The 17,544-nt window shown below is 40.9% G+C and overlaps 6 protein-coding genes across 7 annotated transcripts; 3 read left to right on the forward strand and 3 right to left on the reverse strand.

Annotated features, from left to right (window-relative positions):
- Nucleotides 1–63: 63 nt before the first annotated feature.
- LOC112462324 (UPF0598 protein CG30010-like) lies at nt 64–1,548 on the forward strand. Its single transcript, XM_025028044.1, has 5 exons — nt 64–457; nt 548–786; nt 880–928; nt 991–1,211; nt 1,295–1,548. Exons 2-5 carry the CDS (start codon nt 631–633, stop codon nt 1,520–1,522), a joined length of 654 nt encoding a protein of 217 aa, XP_024883812.1. The 5' UTR covers nt 64–457; nt 548–630; the 3' UTR covers nt 1,523–1,548.
- A 189-nt stretch (nt 1,549–1,737) lies between these two features.
- Nucleotides 1,738–4,637, reverse strand: LOC112462323 (angio-associated migratory cell protein-like). The gene is made up of 8 exons (XM_025028043.1): nt 4,405–4,637; nt 4,121–4,346; nt 3,763–4,028; nt 3,401–3,548; nt 3,118–3,329; nt 2,520–2,684; nt 2,265–2,440; nt 1,738–1,845 (listed from the first exon to the last, which is right to left on the reverse strand). Exons 1-8 carry the CDS (start codon nt 4,405–4,407, stop codon nt 1,773–1,775), a joined length of 1,269 nt encoding a protein of 422 aa, XP_024883811.1. The 5' UTR covers nt 4,408–4,637; the 3' UTR covers nt 1,738–1,772.
- Nucleotides 4,638–5,693: 1,056 nt separating this feature from the next.
- Nucleotides 5,694–7,884, forward strand: LOC112462319 (protein claret segregational-like). The gene is made up of 5 exons (XM_025028036.1): nt 5,694–5,727; nt 5,802–6,178; nt 6,325–6,586; nt 6,756–7,033; nt 7,299–7,884. The coding sequence occupies exons 2-5, from the start codon at nt 5,826–5,828 to the stop codon at nt 7,690–7,692; spliced, it is 1,287 nt and encodes a 428-aa protein (XP_024883804.1). The 5' UTR covers nt 5,694–5,727; nt 5,802–5,825; the 3' UTR covers nt 7,693–7,884.
- A 299-nt stretch (nt 7,885–8,183) lies between these two features.
- LOC112462318 (importin-13-like) lies at nt 8,184–11,850 on the reverse strand. Its single transcript, XM_025028035.1, has 8 exons — nt 11,681–11,850; nt 11,328–11,492; nt 11,084–11,230; nt 10,740–11,002; nt 9,853–10,612; nt 8,869–9,778; nt 8,637–8,783; nt 8,184–8,546 (listed from the first exon to the last, which is right to left on the reverse strand). The coding sequence occupies exons 1-8, from the start codon at nt 11,819–11,821 to the stop codon at nt 8,308–8,310; spliced, it is 2,772 nt and encodes a 923-aa protein (XP_024883803.1). The 5' UTR covers nt 11,822–11,850; the 3' UTR covers nt 8,184–8,307.
- Nucleotides 11,851–12,536: 686 nt separating this feature from the next.
- Nucleotides 12,537–15,269, reverse strand: LOC112462320 (N(4)-(Beta-N-acetylglucosaminyl)-L-asparaginase-like). Of its 2 annotated transcripts, none has more exons than XM_025028039.1 (6): nt 15,204–15,269; nt 14,091–14,264; nt 13,850–14,006; nt 13,538–13,763; nt 13,173–13,462; nt 12,537–12,957 (listed from the first exon to the last, which is right to left on the reverse strand). In XM_025028039.1, the coding sequence occupies exons 2-6, from the start codon at nt 14,230–14,232 to the stop codon at nt 12,717–12,719; spliced, it is 1,056 nt and encodes a 351-aa protein (XP_024883807.1). In that variant the 5' UTR covers nt 14,233–14,264; nt 15,204–15,269; the 3' UTR covers nt 12,537–12,716. The 2 variants fall into 2 exon arrangements, with proteins under 2 accessions (XP_024883807.1, XP_024883805.1); XM_025028037.1 differs by lacking the exon at nt 15,204–15,269 and adding an exon at nt 14,419–14,533.
- LOC112462321 (thioredoxin-related transmembrane protein 2 homolog) lies at nt 15,076–17,414 on the forward strand. The gene is made up of 5 exons (XM_025028040.1): nt 15,076–15,648; nt 15,728–15,908; nt 15,988–16,174; nt 16,268–16,463; nt 16,546–17,414. The coding sequence occupies exons 1-5, from the start codon at nt 15,505–15,507 to the stop codon at nt 16,642–16,644; spliced, it is 807 nt and encodes a 268-aa protein (XP_024883808.1). The 5' UTR covers nt 15,076–15,504; the 3' UTR covers nt 16,645–17,414.
- Nucleotides 17,415–17,544: the final 130 nt, after the last annotated feature.

Raw genomic sequence — 17,544 nt, forward strand, 5'->3', positions numbered from 1 at the left:
CGCTCTATGTGCGCAAGAGAGGGTCGCGTGGTGACGTTGCGTCTCCTCGTCAGATGACAGCAGTTCGCGTTATCGACCGGCTACAAGGCGAACCGACCGCAGTTACCGACCGTCGTTTCTAACCTCCTCTTTGACTGCAAAAACTAACCTAAAATTAGGACTCGCTGATTATAAGACTGGATTGTGTTGCACTTTTTATGTCAAAATGCGAAATACGTGATTGAAAAGATAAATTTGCCGATAAACAAAGCGAATTTGTATAATTCAGCAAAATTACGACGGAACTATGACATGGACAGGCGATACTTGCGAGATTTGATGTTTGATGAGCTCGCAGATTCTTACATATACATATAATTTTATCAATATATATAAAAAAATTTAACTTGTTTATTATGTACAATTGATTCAACGCGACGTAAGGTGATGTCAAACTGTGATAGAGACGCAGCTTTAGGTAATGATTTACGAATTCATTTACACAACACACGCGTCATTGGAAGCAATATTTTCTAATTATATCTACGTTACTTTAAAAAAATTTTAGTAGGTCTACTTTAAAAGAGAGCTCGAAGTCCCCTTGGTTATATCGCGATCTAATTCCAAGTTATTGAATTCATATCCATTGAAATGACGTCGATATTTTGTATACGCACTGGCTTTGCGATAAGCCGAAGACTTCCTTCGCCCAGGACTCCCAAGGGAAGTTATGTGACGTATATTCAGGGTCAATCTCCTCAGCCCCGTGTACGAGAGTACTTCTATTACGTCGACCATCAAGGCATGGTATTTTTCGTTTTATCTGCTGGTTAAGCTTCAGCTCCTGTCATTAATAAGTGAACAAACGTCTTACGAATAACTTCATAAAATCTGTTACAGTTGTTCCTGGATGACGTTCGCATAAGGAACTTTACCTCTTGCTTTAAAGGTATGTAACAGTATTTACATTAACTGAAGAAGCATCTCGTTCATATGTCGAATTTATCGTAGATAAAAAATTCCTGGCGTTCTTTTTCAAACACCTGAGGAAAAATACTACCGGACGTTACACGGACGACTTTCCGTTCCTGTCAGTCTGCGGCGTGGAGAGAAACTTTGTCAGATGCGACGACTTGCCGTTGGTCTTTACAAAGGTGATTCGGAAACGTAACGTGGAAACTGGCGCGGAAGAGGACTGGTTCAGTTACGCGCACGCAGACGACTTATTGACGGTAATTCCGCAGAAGCTATATAAAATAAAATTATCATGTCAGCAGTTTTACTGATAGCACAATCACCGTCGAATTTGCCGTAGGTGCCGTTCGAGCCGCAAAGATTATTTATGAACATAAAAACAGGAAGAGTGTATCACCCTGCGACGGAGAAAGCGGGTGGGATCGGCTTGGTGAGGTCCAATCTGGCTATCGAATTCAGCACCTCGTTCAACTTTGAAAACGGCGAGGGAAATGCGCCGACACATTTCGTGTGGAGAGACAAGCGATACCAGCTTGACACGGAATGGTACAGAGACAAGTTGTCATGAATAATTAGACGAAAATAATGAAACTTTATTCTTAATTTAAGTATAAGCAGATTACGCAACATAGAAAAGTGATTCTCCGATGATCTGGAGATGAACGTATTATTTAATTTCAACATATTCCTCTTTTCTATAGTTTTACCAGAGATATATATTTTGTGTAAATCATACTTTTGTAAATATACGTAAATTTATACATATGTCTATATACATAAGTCCTTGAATATTTTAATGGTCTATATTTCGCGTCACATTAACATACTGTCGAAATGTCAAAGATCCTGGCGGTACTATCGTCGGAAACCGTCAATGCTTTTTTCTCGTCACTGAAAAATTACAAAATATATTGGTAAATACCGCAGAAGATATCAAATGTATTTCATAAACAAGAATTTGATATTTCGCAAATAGAATGACGCCACATCCTCAAAATGTCATCAAAGATCAGAACATTCATTTATCAGAACGTTTAATTGCTCGAGAATGTAATGCAAAATAATCGAAACTTATTTAAATTTGTGATTGGTATGGATATTCTCCGATACACACACACACACACACATTACGATAGCTGTTCGAATTTAAATAGAAAAGACGTTTATTTTTTGGCACAAGTATTATCGAAACTAATATATGACTAATCGAAATTAACCTATCCAGAATCTTTCCGATAATAGTTCTATTTTCTCCTTCTTTCGAGATTAATTAGTACATCAATTTGCTTGCTAATAAATAAAAGGTTTACCTGGATATACATAAGTCATATAAAGCCGCTTTGTGTCCTGAGAACTGTCGAAGGCATTCACCCGCTCTAGCGTCAAAACATCTTACTTTACCATCTAATCCTGCTGTAAACAATATCGTCTTAATCCAAACCAATTTTGTGATACCTCCTTCCTGTTCCATCTCGTGCCTAAGAATCTGAAGGGGATTGCAACTTAGAACAGCTTGTCGTTTGTATTCGAAGGAAAACTTTAGATACAAATATAAAGAGGCATACTTGTTTAGAAATATCCCATATGTAAATTTTTCCTTGTATATCGCTCATGACTGTACCAGTTGCAGCAGCAGGGAATGTAGGATCTTTACAGAAAGCTGCGGTTTCTACATTATTCGTATTATTGCCAGCTTCATTTCTATTCAAATCCTGAAGTATACAAATTACCTGAAAAATAATACGATATTACGCGTTATTCTTAAACGATAAATCGGGATGCCGATGTAGCTTCGCGCGAGAGCGGCGAACTCGTAGTTAGTGAATCTCGAGAGTTCAATTCCTCATCCCATATACAGATTTTACATTTCGCAAAATTACTCCAAGATAAGGTGCGATGCTGACAACCTCACCTTAATTGAGAAGCCTTCGGGAGGCCAAGAATTTGGGCTGTAGCACCATCGGTTTAAGTTAGAAATCGGTAATTGGCAATAATCTTGAATAATCGAGCACTACTTCAATCTTTATATAGGCAACACCAAAAGCCTATACAATTTTATCAGAAATCATCTTTCTTCAAGTACAAAAAATGTAGGAGAAAACAAAAACAATGGTACTACTTTTCCTATGTATATTGAAGAAAATTTACAGAAGTTTCCCTTACCTTGCCGTTATGCGCTGTGCTTAATATGGTCTGGCTCTGCAGCGACACCGAAATCAACAGATTATTATCCACGTGACAGTCAATAGCGATGATAGCGCTTGCATGTCCGCGTGATCGTGTTTGGTCACGAGGAGTGGTAGACAATACGGTGTTGGACTTCAAATCTATTACGTGAATTGTGCCACTTTGATATCCTATTGCGGCACGTTTCCCTGTAAGATTTACACTAGATTTAGATTGTTCTGTTCTTTTAAGGAAATTTAAAGAGTATATATTATCGTACCATCCGGAAGAATTACTCCGGTCTCCGATCTATCACCGGTACCGTGTGCAAAGACTTTACAATCATCATTTCGTGTCTTCAACATATAAACCTCCCCCGTTACGACACCTGCTATTAAGACGTCGCTGAAATGGTGCCACTTTATCCACTAGACAAAAAATAATTATTGATAAACCTACTGTAAATGATTATGCTTAAATCAGCTACAATTGATTTGTTCTTTATAGCTGATTTTTTTATACTTGTCTTTCCTCTTTCTCTCCCATAATATGATGACTGATTAAATAGCTATTTTATTTTAAGTGCGAAAAATATACAGCTATAAAGAACAGTTTTAATAATTGCTAGCTCAGAGTACTCACAGTAATGTCGTTCGATAAAGTAGTTTCCCAGATGCAGGTCTTGTCACTTATCCTCCATAACTTTATCTTGCCGCGCATGTCGGCCGTGGCAATATACTTGTCGTTGTAGTTGAATTCAGCGAATATAACACTGTCGTCATGACTGTTGCCGGTACTGAAAATACTCTCGCCCGTGTTGGCGTTCCAGAGGTACGCCTTGTCGTTCTCGTCCCCTGACGCCGCCAGCTCGCCGTTCTTGCTTAACGAGCAGCAAAACACTGTGAACTCTGAAAGTCGGTTTGAAGAGAGAGAGAGAGATAATTAATGTCTCACGTGTCAATCGGTCTCGCGTACGGAGATCAAGGGGGCTTTTTCTCACTGGGTGTGTGGCCGCGAAAGACGCACACGGCGTCGTCGTCCTCCGCCTGCGCGTGATCCTCGTCTACCGGCGGACCCTCGTTTTCATTCCCGGACGAACCCTCGCTCTCGAAAATCGAGTCGTCCATGTCAATGATCTCCTCGATGTCGCCTACTTCCAGAATCATCTCATCCGAGTCGAGATTCCCCACCTCGGGCGGAGACGGTGGGGTATGTCGGCCTTGCATCTATCGGCGAAATCATATTTAATCGGCTACTTGATAAATTAGTAAAGCTAATACTGACCATTACGAGACAAATTCACGTCCGTGATCGAGTGAAGAACGATCTTTGCTCTTCTAGATTCTTCCCGGTATTGGAACGTTGAAAATATTGATGCACGTGTTCACGGCACGTGGCCTTGCGATGTTAAAACACATTTGAACACTGACCAACCAGACCAACACTGACGAGAACGCGAGAGGTGAGAGCATATGGCTTCTGCCTTCTACTTATGGCTCCTGTAATTTTAAGCGGGGAGCACACACTTCTGCACAACGTATAATGCGTAAGCATAAGAAAATTGATTGGTCCATACACATGTGCATAAGGAAATAGACCAATCTATGCGTTGTGCAGAAGTGTGTGCTCCCCGCTTTATGACCTAGTTTACATCGATCACTTGATACGCGTATTAAATAGTAAATAACTAGTAAATAAGTCTGATTATTGGCTGATCAGTTCAAATATACTATTTGCTACGCGTATCAAGAGATCGGTGTAAACTAGGCCTATGTGCTTCCACCTTAAAAGTAAGAGCCAATCACGTTCGACTGCTACTGAGCTGCTTGGTCTGCTGAACGCGCCCAATTATGTTATCACGTGATCGATACGTTGGTACAGAGAGAAACCGGTTTCTCTCTGGTTGTATATCTGGTTGTATATCTGGGAAGAGTTTTCTTTTCTGTATAAGCGTTCGAGTTCCCTGGAAACCTCTAGCAGGGAGATAAGGTTTGGAACGCGAAGAGCACCGCAGTTGAAAATCCAGGAGAGGGCCACGTGGAAGTGTCGCGCCGGTTCGTACCCATATCCGCAGCAGGTCTCCAAGGTAAAGAGCCTCTAGTCGATAGACTAATGTAGGTAAGGGAAGTCGGCAAATTGGATCCGTAACTTCGGAATAAGGATTGGCTCTGAGGAGCGGGGCGTGTCGGGCTTGGTCGGGAAGCGGGTTTGGCTGACGTGCCGGGCCTGGGCGAGGTGAACCGATCGGCGTTCTCGCGCCGGTCCCGGGGATCCGAGCTCGGTCCCGTGCCTTGGCCTCCCGCGGATCTTCCTTGCTGCGAGGCTTCCGTGGCGGTCTCATAACCTGATAGTCGTCAACTTTAACAGTTAATATCTCGCGTCGCGGGGCCGAGCGGGGCTTTTTTCTGCCAGATTCATTCGTTTTGTGCAAAAACGAATCGATTAAGCCTAATTTCATCGAAATCGGTGAGGAGGGAGCTCTCCTTCAGTTTTACCGTGACGCTACAAATGCTTCGAAGCATTCCTCTTCTCTTTTCTTTCGATGAAGAAAGAAGGAGAAGAAGAACGCTCCAAAGCATTTGTAGCGTCACGTTGACCGTAGCCAAGGTTATTGTTGTGAAATTTTTTGTTTGCTTCTTGAAACCACTAGAGTCGAGTTATATATATTTTCTCCGTTCCAGCTGCGATCTATTCGTCTATCGAACATGGATGATCTAACCAATGTGGATCTTAATAATATCGGTCATCTGGGTCTAATTGATCCAAATGATATAGATCTAACAAATATGAATTTGTTAGAAGCACAAGGACAATTCAACACCATTCTGTTAAGTGATATATCCAATTTGATTGACGCCATGGACTGCAAAAAATGCGTAGAAAAAGAAGAACTTTTAAAGGAAGCAAAAAAAAAATTAGATGTACAAAAGGAAATAATTGATAAAATGGTTAAGGAACGCAGGACATTGCATAATGTCATCCTAGAATTAAAGGGCAATATAAGGGTCTGTTGTCGAGTGCGTCCACGGACGCCGAAAGAAACTGAGCAGATGAAAGCGTAAGTAAATATGCAATTATTAGAGAAAATTTAATTAATTATTAAAATAAGAACATAGGATTTTTCAACTGCATTTTACAATTTCTGCAGAACACAAGTTAGTCTTTTTGATTTGTGTATCTAAATAAAAATATTGTTTGTTACAGGTTGTGTGATATAAGCTTCATCGACGATTGTACCATTGAAATAGGTAAATCGGAGATTTACCAAAAATTTTCATTTGATAAAATTTTTGCTCCCAATGCTTCGCAAGCAGATGTGTTCGAAGAATTGTCCCTGTTAGTACAATCAGCACTTGAAGGATATAATGTTTGTGTATTTGCCTGTGGTCAGACTGGTTCTGGCAAGACGTATACTATGGAAGGAGAACGTGGATCACAGACTGATGAAGGCATAATACCTAGAACGGTATGTTTTTATATATATTTACAATATAATATATGTATATGTATATATATATATATATATATGTGTGTGTAATTAAAAATCATACTTTTATATAAATATTTAAATTTACGACTGTAATTTGGCTTTTTATAATCAAAAAGATAATCAAAATACGTGTATGTAATTTCAGGTACATTACATATTTGAAGAAATAAAAAATATGGAACTGCTTGGCTGGGAATATCGAATAGAAGCAAGTTTTTTGGAAATTTATAACGAGCATATCGTTGATCTTCTCGATATAACGCCAAAACCACACGAAATACAAATGGTTCCTGATAAAGATGGAGATTTATACGTTACCAACCTTAAGATTGAAGAAATACACAGTCCAGATGAATTACACGAATGCCTACGAACTGTACAACGCAACCGTGCAGCAATTGCATCTACTCAGTCAAATGAACGGTAATTTTATTTTCATATTATATCTAAGTTAAATTTGTTCTTTTGAGGTTTCCTTCGTATGAATAAAAGTTAAGTTAAGGTCATATATTAATGTACAGAATCTTGGTCACTCTGTTATCGGGATATTTATCTTATTTATCTTTTTTTATCTTTTCAATTAAATAAATAACATAGTTATCGAGAAAATGTTTATTATATGATTAAATATTTATTAAGATATAGTTTAACATAGAATTTAATTTATAATAAATAATTTGCATTTCAGATCATCCAAATCTCATTCAGTAGTAAGAATACGCTTGATTGGTACACATGTTACGAAACAAGAGGAGTCAATAGGAAATCTGAATTTAGTCGACTTAGCCGGGTCTGAACATCTGAAAACTGAAGAAGCTGTTAGAACTGCAGAAACAAAGAATATTAACAAATCTTTAGCCAATCTTGGCAAGGTAATTTTAGCACTATTGAAAAAACAGGAACATATACCTTATAAAAAATCTAAATTGACCCACCTGCTTATGCCTTCTCTAGGAGGCAATTCAAAAACTTTGATGTTATTAAATGTATCTCCATTAGACGAATGTTATAACGAGACATTAAATTCGCTGATATTTGCCAGTAAAATCAGTAATTGCAAGACTGGAAATGTTAATGAATAATAAAGACAGAATGACATCACAAGTGAGAATTATCTGAGTTTTGATGTAAATGGAAAGCAACTAATATTTATGATCTTTTTTTGTTTATAACATATTTTTCTTTTTATTGTAAACATTGTAAAGTATATCGCGTGTGTGCGTAACGATCAGTTTGTACTGTTATTTACATTATTAGAAATGGATTAGAAGGAATATGTCACTTTTTCTTTTATCTTTCGAAGAGTATTTCAGTTTCTAGTATAACATTGGACAAAAGTAGATTAATTTTGTTACTTAATGCATCACGATTCTTAGAAGACTGTGAGATACTGATTTTTATTGCATTTATTGTTTCTATATATTTTACTGTCTTTACTATAAATATTCCTTTTATTATCGCTATTTACTTCGCATCATGCAAATTTTTGTATTCGGTACACTAAGCGTTTCTGTCACGATCGATGAATATCTTACAATCGTCAGGTAAATGCGTAAACCTGTATAAAACACAATTATATACATTGCGGCGTTTATTATGAAGAGATAAATTATGTCAACTTCTGTGTGTTACATATATCTTAAATCGATTACTTCATACATTAAGATTTGTCAATCGGCGTCACGAAAGTTCTATTGTCATATATCCGTCTTTTGATGGCATTGATTACTAAATTCCTTTAGTACGTCGCAAAGTCGGCCCCTGTTCGTCTTCTCGCGCAAAATGCGCGTGATGTCTTCCTTCTGCAAGACGGCGGCGAGGTTCTTTTGATTCTCCAGTCCGGCGCGTAACCATTGCGCGGTCCATTCCGGACACGTTTTGTTCAACGCTAACAGAACCTCGGCGTGAGGCTCCAAATTGTGAGGCACTGCTCCACCTAACGGAAATAAAGAAATAAATAAATAGGCGATTGAACGAAACCGGCTTCACGTTCGCAAATGCGTACATCCTGAAACATTCTGCTTACCGACACAATGCAGAATCGCCGCGACAAGTTCCTGTCCGATTGGTTGAATAAACGTCTGCAGGTGCGGGCTTTGCACAATCGCGTGACTAAGAAAATGCCCGGCCGCTTTGGCTGTCGCCGTCTCCGGGAGCGTTAGACATGCAATTCCTGTAAAAAAGAAATACAACTACATACATTGTACGGTGATTCTTTTTTTATATTTCTACGAATACATCGATGATATTGCGCTTACCGCACTGCAACATATCCGGTATTTGATCCGGGATTTGCAGCAACAACCGGGCGTTCTTCTTACAGATCTGCGCAAGCACGCCCATGTAGGCCTCCATCAAGTCCGACCACTCGGACAGATCGCCCTGCACCGATCTGCACACCTTCACGCCGTTCAAAGTTAACGAGCTCATTTCCGCGAGCACCGGACTCACAATGTTGTCCGGATCTCTGCCGAACAGCAACACCAGCTGCTTCAGGAGATTTAACGCGGCTGGATGCGGCCAGATTTTGTAAGAGGTCAACAGGATCAGCAGCAAGGGCCGTGCCTCAATCTCCGGCTGCCGCAACGCGGACAGGGATCGTTGCGCGCACATATGCATCGCCTCCAGCGTGGCGTTATCCTGGCTCCACTCGGGATGCGTGACGATCTGATTGAACACCGACAGCACGCCGTCCAGCACGGCCCTGCCGATTGCACCCTCGATCGTGCTGAAGAACATGGTGACCATTTTCAGGTAATTCGTCACACCGAGCCGCGCCGTGAATAACGGCTGCCCCAATAGCTCCTTTATCTTCGTCACGCATAGTCCTAGTGTCGCCTCCAGGTGCACCAGTTGCTCCTCCATAGAAGACAACACATTAAGCAGCTTCCCGGCCGCATACATGAGCCGTAAACCTTCCCCACCGCCAGGCTCGACGTTCGGTAGCGTCTGACTGATGGTGTGAAGAATGGATGGCGCGTAAGGGGCGAGATATGGCCCGCACTCCCTCGTCAAATCCTTCAGTGCCATACTCGCAAACGGCGCTGTCGTGGAACCTCTGGTCAATCCTTGAATAACGAGCTGCAACACTTTCTCCAGCCACGGTTCGGGATGTTCTCCTATCCATTCGGCGTATGCGCCCAGCGTCGAACAGGCACACGTCAGTACCTGGCAATGAAAGGAGCAAAATACTTGTGTGATATTGCAATTAATAATTATTTTTAAGAATGATCGTTATATACCTCTTCAGGATACAGATGATAAGGTATGTGAACAATAATCAAGTTTATCAGCGCAGGGATGTAACAGTACTCCTGAGTACCGACGCTCTCGGAGAGAGCTTTGAAGGCGTGTAACGTCGACTCTATGTGAGTCCACGGTGAGTCTTCCAAACTCAATCTTTGTCCGAGAAGTGCCAGCAGATCACTGCCGAGAACACTGTAACAATAGTCCAACGTGTCCGCCACGTCCTGCCTGTAGCATCTGAAAAGCTCGCGCTCGTCCGCGTCTCCCCTCTCGTTCGGAGACGTGGGTAACGTCGACTTTCGCAGCAACGCCTGGGCCAGTCGAAAGTAAATCGGTTTCAACGCCTCCAGAGCCCGGTTTTCCAACGGTTGATCTAGCGTGGCGAGATCGTCCTGTAACGCGTACCAGAATCCAAACGGAATACAGCTGCGTGTTTCATCGGTAGGATAACGTCCCTCCAGTTCCGAGCACTCCAACAGCAGCTCGATCAGTCCCATGGCCGTCCACGTATGCGCCTCGTTGGAATTTTCAGCCAGAGCGATCAAAAACGCCCGACTGTGGGCCTCTCCGATGGCGGTCAATATCTCGCAAAAGTATTTTCTATTGTACTGCTTTGCCATCAAGACCAAACTCCTGGCCCACTCCCAGAATGTCTGTGGCCGTTTGTGAAGCTCGTAGTGCGTTACAATCATAATTAAACAATCTTGTACTACATCCCAGCTCTTCATGTTCTCATCATCGCCATGAGTCTCGTCTCTTTAACGAAAAAAAAGAATCGAATGATATTTAAATTTATTTAATAATTCGATAACTTATTTATTACTTTTTTCTATTGCTATACAGTTAAATTTTACAATATCAGTCTTTCAATAATGCAACTTACTTGTTAGGTGCATAATGAGCTGCAGCCACTAATAAATAGGGATAGATCTGGCCGGTGGTCTCTAAACATAGCTGGCCAACCTTAAGCCACGATTGAGCGCATTCCAGTCCTAAGGAGTATAATACATCGTCGTTGCCTTGAGAATCCAGATTACACATTGAAAAGACCCGCTGCAAGAACCATGCAGTTTGGCACCAGCTGTTGATTAAGTTGACAGGAGCTCCCCGCAGTTTGGCAATCTTCGCTTCTTGTCTCTTCTCGTACTGAAAATAATCGCAGGTTTATCATCAGTTTAAACTCGTCGAAAAGTAAAAATTAAGTAGCGCAATCTGTATATATTTTACCTCAATGGGAAGCGTCGAGAGCACTCGAAGCAGTAATTCTAACGCAGATGGGGAATCATAAGGTAACATGTCGAGCAATTCGTCGACTATACTCCTGTCCTGTTCCCTGTTTTCTGCACTGTAAACGCTGGCCACAAACGCGGCTAACTGAAATCGTTACATGTCGGGTAATTATATAAAGGTCCATTTACTTATTTACAGTATTCTCCTTTATTCTTAAATAACACAGAGAAGGATGTATTACCGCTTGACAAAGCTTTATAAGGATGCATAACGGGATGTTGGGTCTCCTCACACTATTGAGCAAACGTTCCCTTAACACCGGGTACTCAGCTTCAGGCACTTCATTCCACTGTTTGGATATCTTCGCGTGCAAAGTCGTTGCCGCAAAAAATTGCACTTCGTATGACTGCAAAGATAATACGAACGGCTTCGTTTACACATCGGTGAAAAAAAAAAGAATCAGCTGATCAGATCTGTATTCGTTCAAAGCACTTGTTTCAAAATATTGCCGATATGTAGGAAGAATTAAGGTAAATCAGAAGTTTCACAGAATAAAGAGGAAGAGAGACTAAACAATCCTGGGCTGATAGGTACCTTGGAAGGATCCAAAAGTTGCCAGACAAATTGCCAGGCCTCGGGGGAGGCTTGCACCTGTAGGAGCCATGAGTGTGCCTCGTTATTGCCCGCCGAGTAAAATTGCCTGACCGCGTCGTCGATGACCGTTGCATAATCCATACCAAGCGTTTCGCACGACAGGTTGACAGCGTTACCCGTGCCCGTGTCTCGGTGTTCCTCTTATTAGGGCAGGTCGCGCACGTGGAGAGCCAACACGACGACCGGGGCTTCGTGACGCGCGTATGTACATTTAACTCGTCCCACTGCTCGCTCGTCTTCACGGTCCCTTATCATCTTCGGGAGATGCGATCAAGCGCGAATATTTTCCATCCGTACGGCGACACATAAACTAACCTAACCTGATCTAACCTAACCTAAACCTGTAATAATTCTGAATAATTCGTCGAGGAGCGTCACGAAACTGTGAGTTTGGTCGCTTGGCCTACTCCGCACTCTCCGCAGTCCGCAATCCGCGAACAGCTTCCACGCTAAATAAAAATAACACACAAATATTATGATCACTAAAAGAGAGTCGATTTTCACGATTCAAACTTTCGGGCTTACTGCCACCTCCCACATTATCACGATACTTTGAGAATTTATATTTTTATCGGTAATAATACAATAAGAAGTTAATAATACAATAAGAAGGTAGATAATTAATCTACAATCGATAAAATCACAAGTGACTAGTTATTTAAAATTAAATCTTTTTTAATTTTATATAAAATAGAAAATTATACCTATATTTTTTTATAAAATGTTTAAGTGTCAAAATGGGTTGATTCATTATTACATTATTTGTATTGCGGGAAAAATTTTTTCACGAGATACGTTTTACATTAAACTGCATTTATGAATCCTTTTTTTATACAGGGTTTTTGGTTTTCTTTATTTAATAACTAGGACATTTCCAAGTAACAATATAACATTTACACTTATATCATTAGAATGCTTAGTATTGTACGTTGCTTTGTATCACTGAAGTTTGAACAAACATTAGCAAGTTTTGTTTCTATTGCTCTGGATTATAGTTACTGCATTGAACCGCAAGTAATTTAGGACCCAAAGTGGGATTCGCAACGTAATAAGGAAACGCGGCCATTCCGTTACACGCTGCTCCATATTCTCCCTTTCTATTCAACGCGATCACCCCGCCGAAGAAGTTAGGATAATGTTGGGCGATTCTGTTAATCGCCTTCTTAGCAGCTGCACTCGGCGTTGCTCCATTACGCATCTCCTCCACCGCCAGAAAGCTACAAAAAAAGTATATTCAATTTCAGCAACTGTATTACTAAGGTGCTAAATATTAACTTTGCTTTAATACGGAACAAATTAAAAATTAAAACAGAAAATTTAAGACTTAAGTCTAAATAAAATGTATTTATAATTGTATTTTAATTCATTAAAATGTATCTGGAAAAAAAAAAAAATAAATAAATAAATTTATATTGATACGTAACGCGAATACCTCGGCAAAAATCGCATCATAATATCTCCGTCGCCGGTACCGGCTGCCGCACCGGCGTCCTGATCGGCGTACGCCCCAGCTCCCGCAATAGGAGAGTCCCCGATGCGACCGGGGATTTTATGCTTGGCGCCATTCGTGGACGTTCCAGCTGCTATACGTGTCTGCGAGTCTATCGCGACTATAGCGATGGTATCATGATTTTCCTCGCTTCCCACTGGCATGCTTCCGTCCTCTTCTACGTCACTCGCGCGATATGGTCCACAGGCGGTTGTTGGATCCGGTACGACGTTCTAGAAACAGCAAGAATACCGATGAGACAGTTGTGAGATGAGATGCAAAAAAGAGCGTGGCCTCTCTTTCAATACCCTCCAAAAGTTGGGCTGGCACTTGTTCGCCCTCCACTGCGTCCACATTTCTTTGGACTCGTTCGTTTGCAGGGACTCCTTCTTGAATCCCATATTCACAGCGAAATCCGTAGCCAGGTCCCCACCCAGAAGGGAATGCTTCGTGTGCTCCAGCACCTTGCGAGCGACCGAAATGGCGCTCTTCACGTTCCGCAAGCCTCCTACTCCGCCTACGTCCATCAGCACTCTGTGGAAAAGAATGCATCTCTTGAATATAATCACTAGTGTAGTTTAACGAAACGAGAAAAGAGCTGCTTTTGTTCGCTTCATTACCCATCCATGATGAGAGCGTCCAGCGTAGTTTCTCCAGCTTCATCTGGACTGCCGCCGAACCCCACGGTCTTTCTGCATTGCTGCTCCTCGCACAGGGAACATCCTTCCTCTATCGCGTCCAAAGCGCTTCTCTTCTGATTATATATCACATCCCATGCTTAAACGATAATTAACAGTGTCTTCAAACTGCCAGAAGCTCCTTGAACGTCTCTCATTCCGGGCGCAATTAGATATAACATACCTTTTTTCGTCGCATCTGTATAATTCCACGTGATGACTATCAAGGGAAAGCTATCGGGACCGCCAAGTTTCTGTTCATCGATTGCATTGAGCGAGCAAACTTCCAAGAGCAACAAAATTCCTACAAAGCTGACGAGCCTCATCCTGCCTGCGGCTTCTGGAGGTGAACAGCAGCCTACGTAGGCATTAAATAGCATGAACTTCGCGCGACAAGGAGCATGGAGGGAGAAAATATATCTCTGATAAGCAGGAAATCCAATATCTGATTGATACTATTGCGCTATAAGTGGAATAGAGATTCGACAACAATATAATTCATTGTTACTAACCGGCGGCTATTTTTTTTATCTCGCAAATAGCCATTAGATCTACTGGACTATTACGTTGCCTTGATACACTGTAATTAGGTTATCGCATTGCTAATATTTTTCTAGAGCGAGGAAGCGACTCCGGACTTAGCGAGTGCATCGAACTATGTAAACAATGCAGTATGCAGTAGTATGCACCAACGCCAACACGTGTGCGATGTATAGGGTCTCCGAGAAGACAGCTTGCTTAGGTGCAAGTTGTTTTTGTGCAATTTCATCGAAATTTGGACGACTAGCTCGTAATAGAATATTAATTTTCAAATGTATCATAATCACATCCTCATAGATATACATCTCGAAAATTTTCATTTGAAACTGCACATCCGCGTTCAATCGCTTATGCGTGGATGATAACAACGGATGGAAAAAAAAATGCAGTTTCGCAGCAATATACACGTGACTTTCTGCGTGCCAAATATTTCAGAAATGTTTGCTAAAATAAAGAAAATGACGCATTACAAATATAATTGTTCAAACATTTTTATCGGCGGGCAATTCAATTATAGTCGACGATCGATAATGTCAATGCTCTACTATTACTCCCGCGGCCCACCGGGTCCATTTGATAATCGCAATCATCGCAATTTACCTAGGGCTGGCCGTTTTTAATAGCACACCTCGTCGACGACGACAAATCCTGTGGTCCGCGAGCGGAATTCGACACGTTTGCGATGCGCGTATCGTGTCGCGGTCGCGTTGTGTAATTAATCTCGTTTATCTACGCAACGTGGCCGAAATTAACGTACAGAAATTAAGAGGCAATTATCTGCGGCCACGTTCTCCAGTCCGTCGACCACGTCTGCCGTCTGCCTTTGCTCGTTCTCGTCAGTAGCTCTCATGAATGAATCCCACGAAACAGCTGACAGCTGACAGCACCTCACTCATCCATGTATACGGGATAGCGACCGCCTTCGAGAATTGTCAGGGAAAATATAGGTGATCTTCTGCGTACGACAGGTCGTACGATAACATTTGATAATAGTCGATCAGTCCGATCTCGCGTGTAATTCTATTAATTGTAAAAATTGTCCACTTTGACCGCGCGGAATGTCTTTCAAAAAGGATCTAAAGTTGCTCGTTAAACCGTACTACTTGATAAACATCTTCCTCAGCGTCTCTTACATCATCTCCAAGCGCTTTCCTATAATTTGTAATTACATATTTGCTCAAGACGACTGCGAGCTCGATGGGGTGAGTTGATAATTAATCTGTCGGATATAATTTTTATAATGTTTTAAGTCATTCCATTAATAAGCACCTGTGCTTTCAGAGGGAAACGGAGATTCTCTTTTTCCTCATGATCGTTATCATGATAAGGACAAGGAAGACCGGCAGCGTGACCATGATAAATTACCTGACATCCAGTTTTGTGTATACGAAAGCGGCAAACTTGATCCTGTGGTTCTACGCGGACGTGCGGATGGGCATTCTGTTTGCATTTATTTTTATACGTAAGAGAAAAATGCGAAACACTATCTCGCGAACAGACTGCTGTACGTCGCGAGGAATATAATTACATTTTGTACGTAGTGTGCGGATTAGTGCTGCCAGAACCGACGTATCAAGGGCCTGAAAATGTGATCTACCTACGTGGGGCCAATGGACTGCAGGAGGAGCTGCAGCGTGACACCAGAGTGGTCTGGCTGGTGGCGTTCTACACCGCGTGGAATCCAGCTTGCGTTACTTTTGCACCGATATTTTCCGAGCTCTCTGCGGAGTAAGACGACTTAATTTAAATACAGTCTAATCTCTCTTTCTTGTCACGGGAACTATTCTATATACCTGCTATCATTGAAAATACGTGCTTCAGATACGCGTTGGAGAACTTCAAGTTCGGAAAGGTGGACATCGGTAGATATCCGGACGCTGCGGCAAAGTATCATATTAGCGACGCCAGCACGAGCAAGCAACTGCCAACGTTAATACTCTTTAAAGATGGCAAGGAAGCGGAGCGACGTCCATACGCGGACAACAAAGGAAAGCTCGTCAAGTTTCTCTTCTCGCTGGTATGCCTCGCCATTCGGATCTAACTTGTTAAAATCTTAATTTGTGTAATTCTATTCTTATTTATTCATCTCAATTTTTCAGGACAATGTAAAGGCTGCGTTCGATCTCAATAATATCTACAGCGACTGTAAGAAACATCCTATCAAAAGGAAAGAGAGGAAATCGTTGAAGGCAGAATAATGAAGGCACACTTAGGCATTTAATGAAAAAAAGTTTTTGCAGTTGAGCGAGTTTCAGTTAGATGAACTTGTACCGTGTAGAAAATCCAGCTAGCGGGTTATCTCGATCGAGTTCTGATTCTAAATTAAAAATACGAGGATTCGTGTAAATATTTTGTTGCGTGTTGCAATAATCTCTGCAGTGCTCTTATATTGTCTTCACTTACGTTTAAACATCTGTACATAACATTCGTCACAGATCGTTATTGTAATATTGTGTATGATGTGTGTGAATGTGCCATAGATATATATATATATATATATATATATATTAACATAAAATTCAAATATGTACAGAAAGCTTGTTACGCGATTAACAATAATGTTGCGTCGTTTCTCTTTACAATATGCTCGATATAGCTGTTGAATAAAAGCTGATCGTTGGCATGCACGCTCTTTTCTATTTTCTCTTATAAAAATGCAGTCATTTGCATTTGGCATATTACAATCTGTACAATGATAGAGTTTAATAACGAGGACTGTAGCACCTCGAACCCTTAAAATTAAATATAAATCCTGTTTCATTCCACCCAGACTGACCTAGACCCAGACTCCAAATTTAACTTTATTAATTTAATTTTTAAATAACTATATATCAAACACGAATGTATATATCTAATTCCTTTTTGTGTTCCGAGGAACATGAGACTATTATGATACGTTATTTTCTTTAATTCTTTAATCCTTTTAACAGTATGTAAAGTTTTATCGAAGTAACTTAAAGTGAATGAAATATATTCAATTTTCAGGGAATGGATAACAGCTGAAACATTAACAATGTAATAACAATAATAATTCATGATTTAATAAAGGAAAATGAGTAAGATACATAAAACCAATCAGAAATCATATACGATAAGAA

This window comes from Temnothorax curvispinosus, unplaced genomic scaffold, assembly GCF_003070985.1.
Source record: "Temnothorax curvispinosus isolate PA1 unplaced genomic scaffold, ASM307098v1 QBEX01012237.1, whole genome shotgun sequence".
Taxonomy (NCBI): domain Eukaryota; kingdom Metazoa; phylum Arthropoda; class Insecta; order Hymenoptera; family Formicidae; genus Temnothorax; species Temnothorax curvispinosus.

Coding starts and splice junctions, on each gene's coding strand:
- LOC112462324 (XM_025028044.1), top strand. CDS start 631: ATGACGTCGATATTTTGTATACGCACTGGCTTTGCGATAAGCCGAAGA. Junction 787..879: donor ACGTCGACCATCAAGGCATG/GTATTTTTCGTT, acceptor AATCTGTTACAG/TTGTTCCTGGATGACGTTCG. Junction 929..990: donor CTTTACCTCTTGCTTTAAAG/GTATGTAACAGT, acceptor AATTTATCGTAG/ATAAAAAATTCCTGGCGTTC.
- LOC112462323 (XM_025028043.1), bottom strand. Junction 3,330..3,400: donor CGGAGTAATTCTTCCGGATG/GTACGATAATAT, acceptor TAAATCTTACAG/GGAAACGTGCCGCAATAGGA. Junction 2,685..3,117: donor GCACAGCGCATAACGGCAAG/GTAAGGGAAACT, acceptor ATTATTTTTCAG/GTAATTTGTATACTTCAGGA.
- LOC112462319 (XM_025028036.1), top strand. CDS start 5,826: ATGGATGATCTAACCAATGTGGATCTTAATAATATCGGTCATCTGGGT. Junction 6,179..6,324: donor GAAACTGAGCAGATGAAAGC/GTAAGTAAATAT, acceptor TGTTTGTTACAG/GTTGTGTGATATAAGCTTCA. Junction 6,587..6,755: donor AAGGCATAATACCTAGAACG/GTATGTTTTTAT, acceptor ATGTAATTTCAG/GTACATTACATATTTGAAGA.
- LOC112462318 (XM_025028035.1), bottom strand. CDS start 11,821: ATGGATTATGCAACGGTCATCGACGACGCGGTCAGGCAATTTTACTCG. Junction 11,003..11,083: donor TCTCGACGCTTCCCATTGAG/GTAAAATATATA, acceptor GATTATTTTCAG/TACGAGAAGAGACAAGAAGC. Junction 9,779..9,852: donor ATCATCTGTATCCTGAAGAG/GTATATAACGAT, acceptor TTTCATTGCCAG/GTACTGACGTGTGCCTGTTC.
- LOC112462320 (XM_025028037.1), bottom strand. CDS start 14,452: ATGGCTATTTGCGAGATAAAAAAAATAGCCGCCG. Junction 14,265..14,418: donor GATAAAAAAAATAGCCGCCG/GTTAGTAACAAT, acceptor ATGCCTACGTAG/GCTGCTGTTCACCTCCAGAA. Junction 13,764..13,849: donor GACGCTCTCATCATGGATGG/GTAATGAAGCGA, acceptor TCTTTTCCACAG/AGTGCTGATGGACGTAGGCG.
- LOC112462321 (XM_025028040.1), top strand. CDS start 15,505: ATGTCTTTCAAAAAGGATCTAAAGTTGCTCGTTAAACCGTACTACTTG. Junction 15,909..15,987: donor GTTTGCATTTATTTTTATAC/GTAAGAGAAAAA, acceptor TTTTGTACGTAG/TGTGCGGATTAGTGCTGCCA. Junction 16,464..16,545: donor TCAAGTTTCTCTTCTCGCTG/GTATGCCTCGCC, acceptor TCAATTTTTCAG/GACAATGTAAAGGCTGCGTT.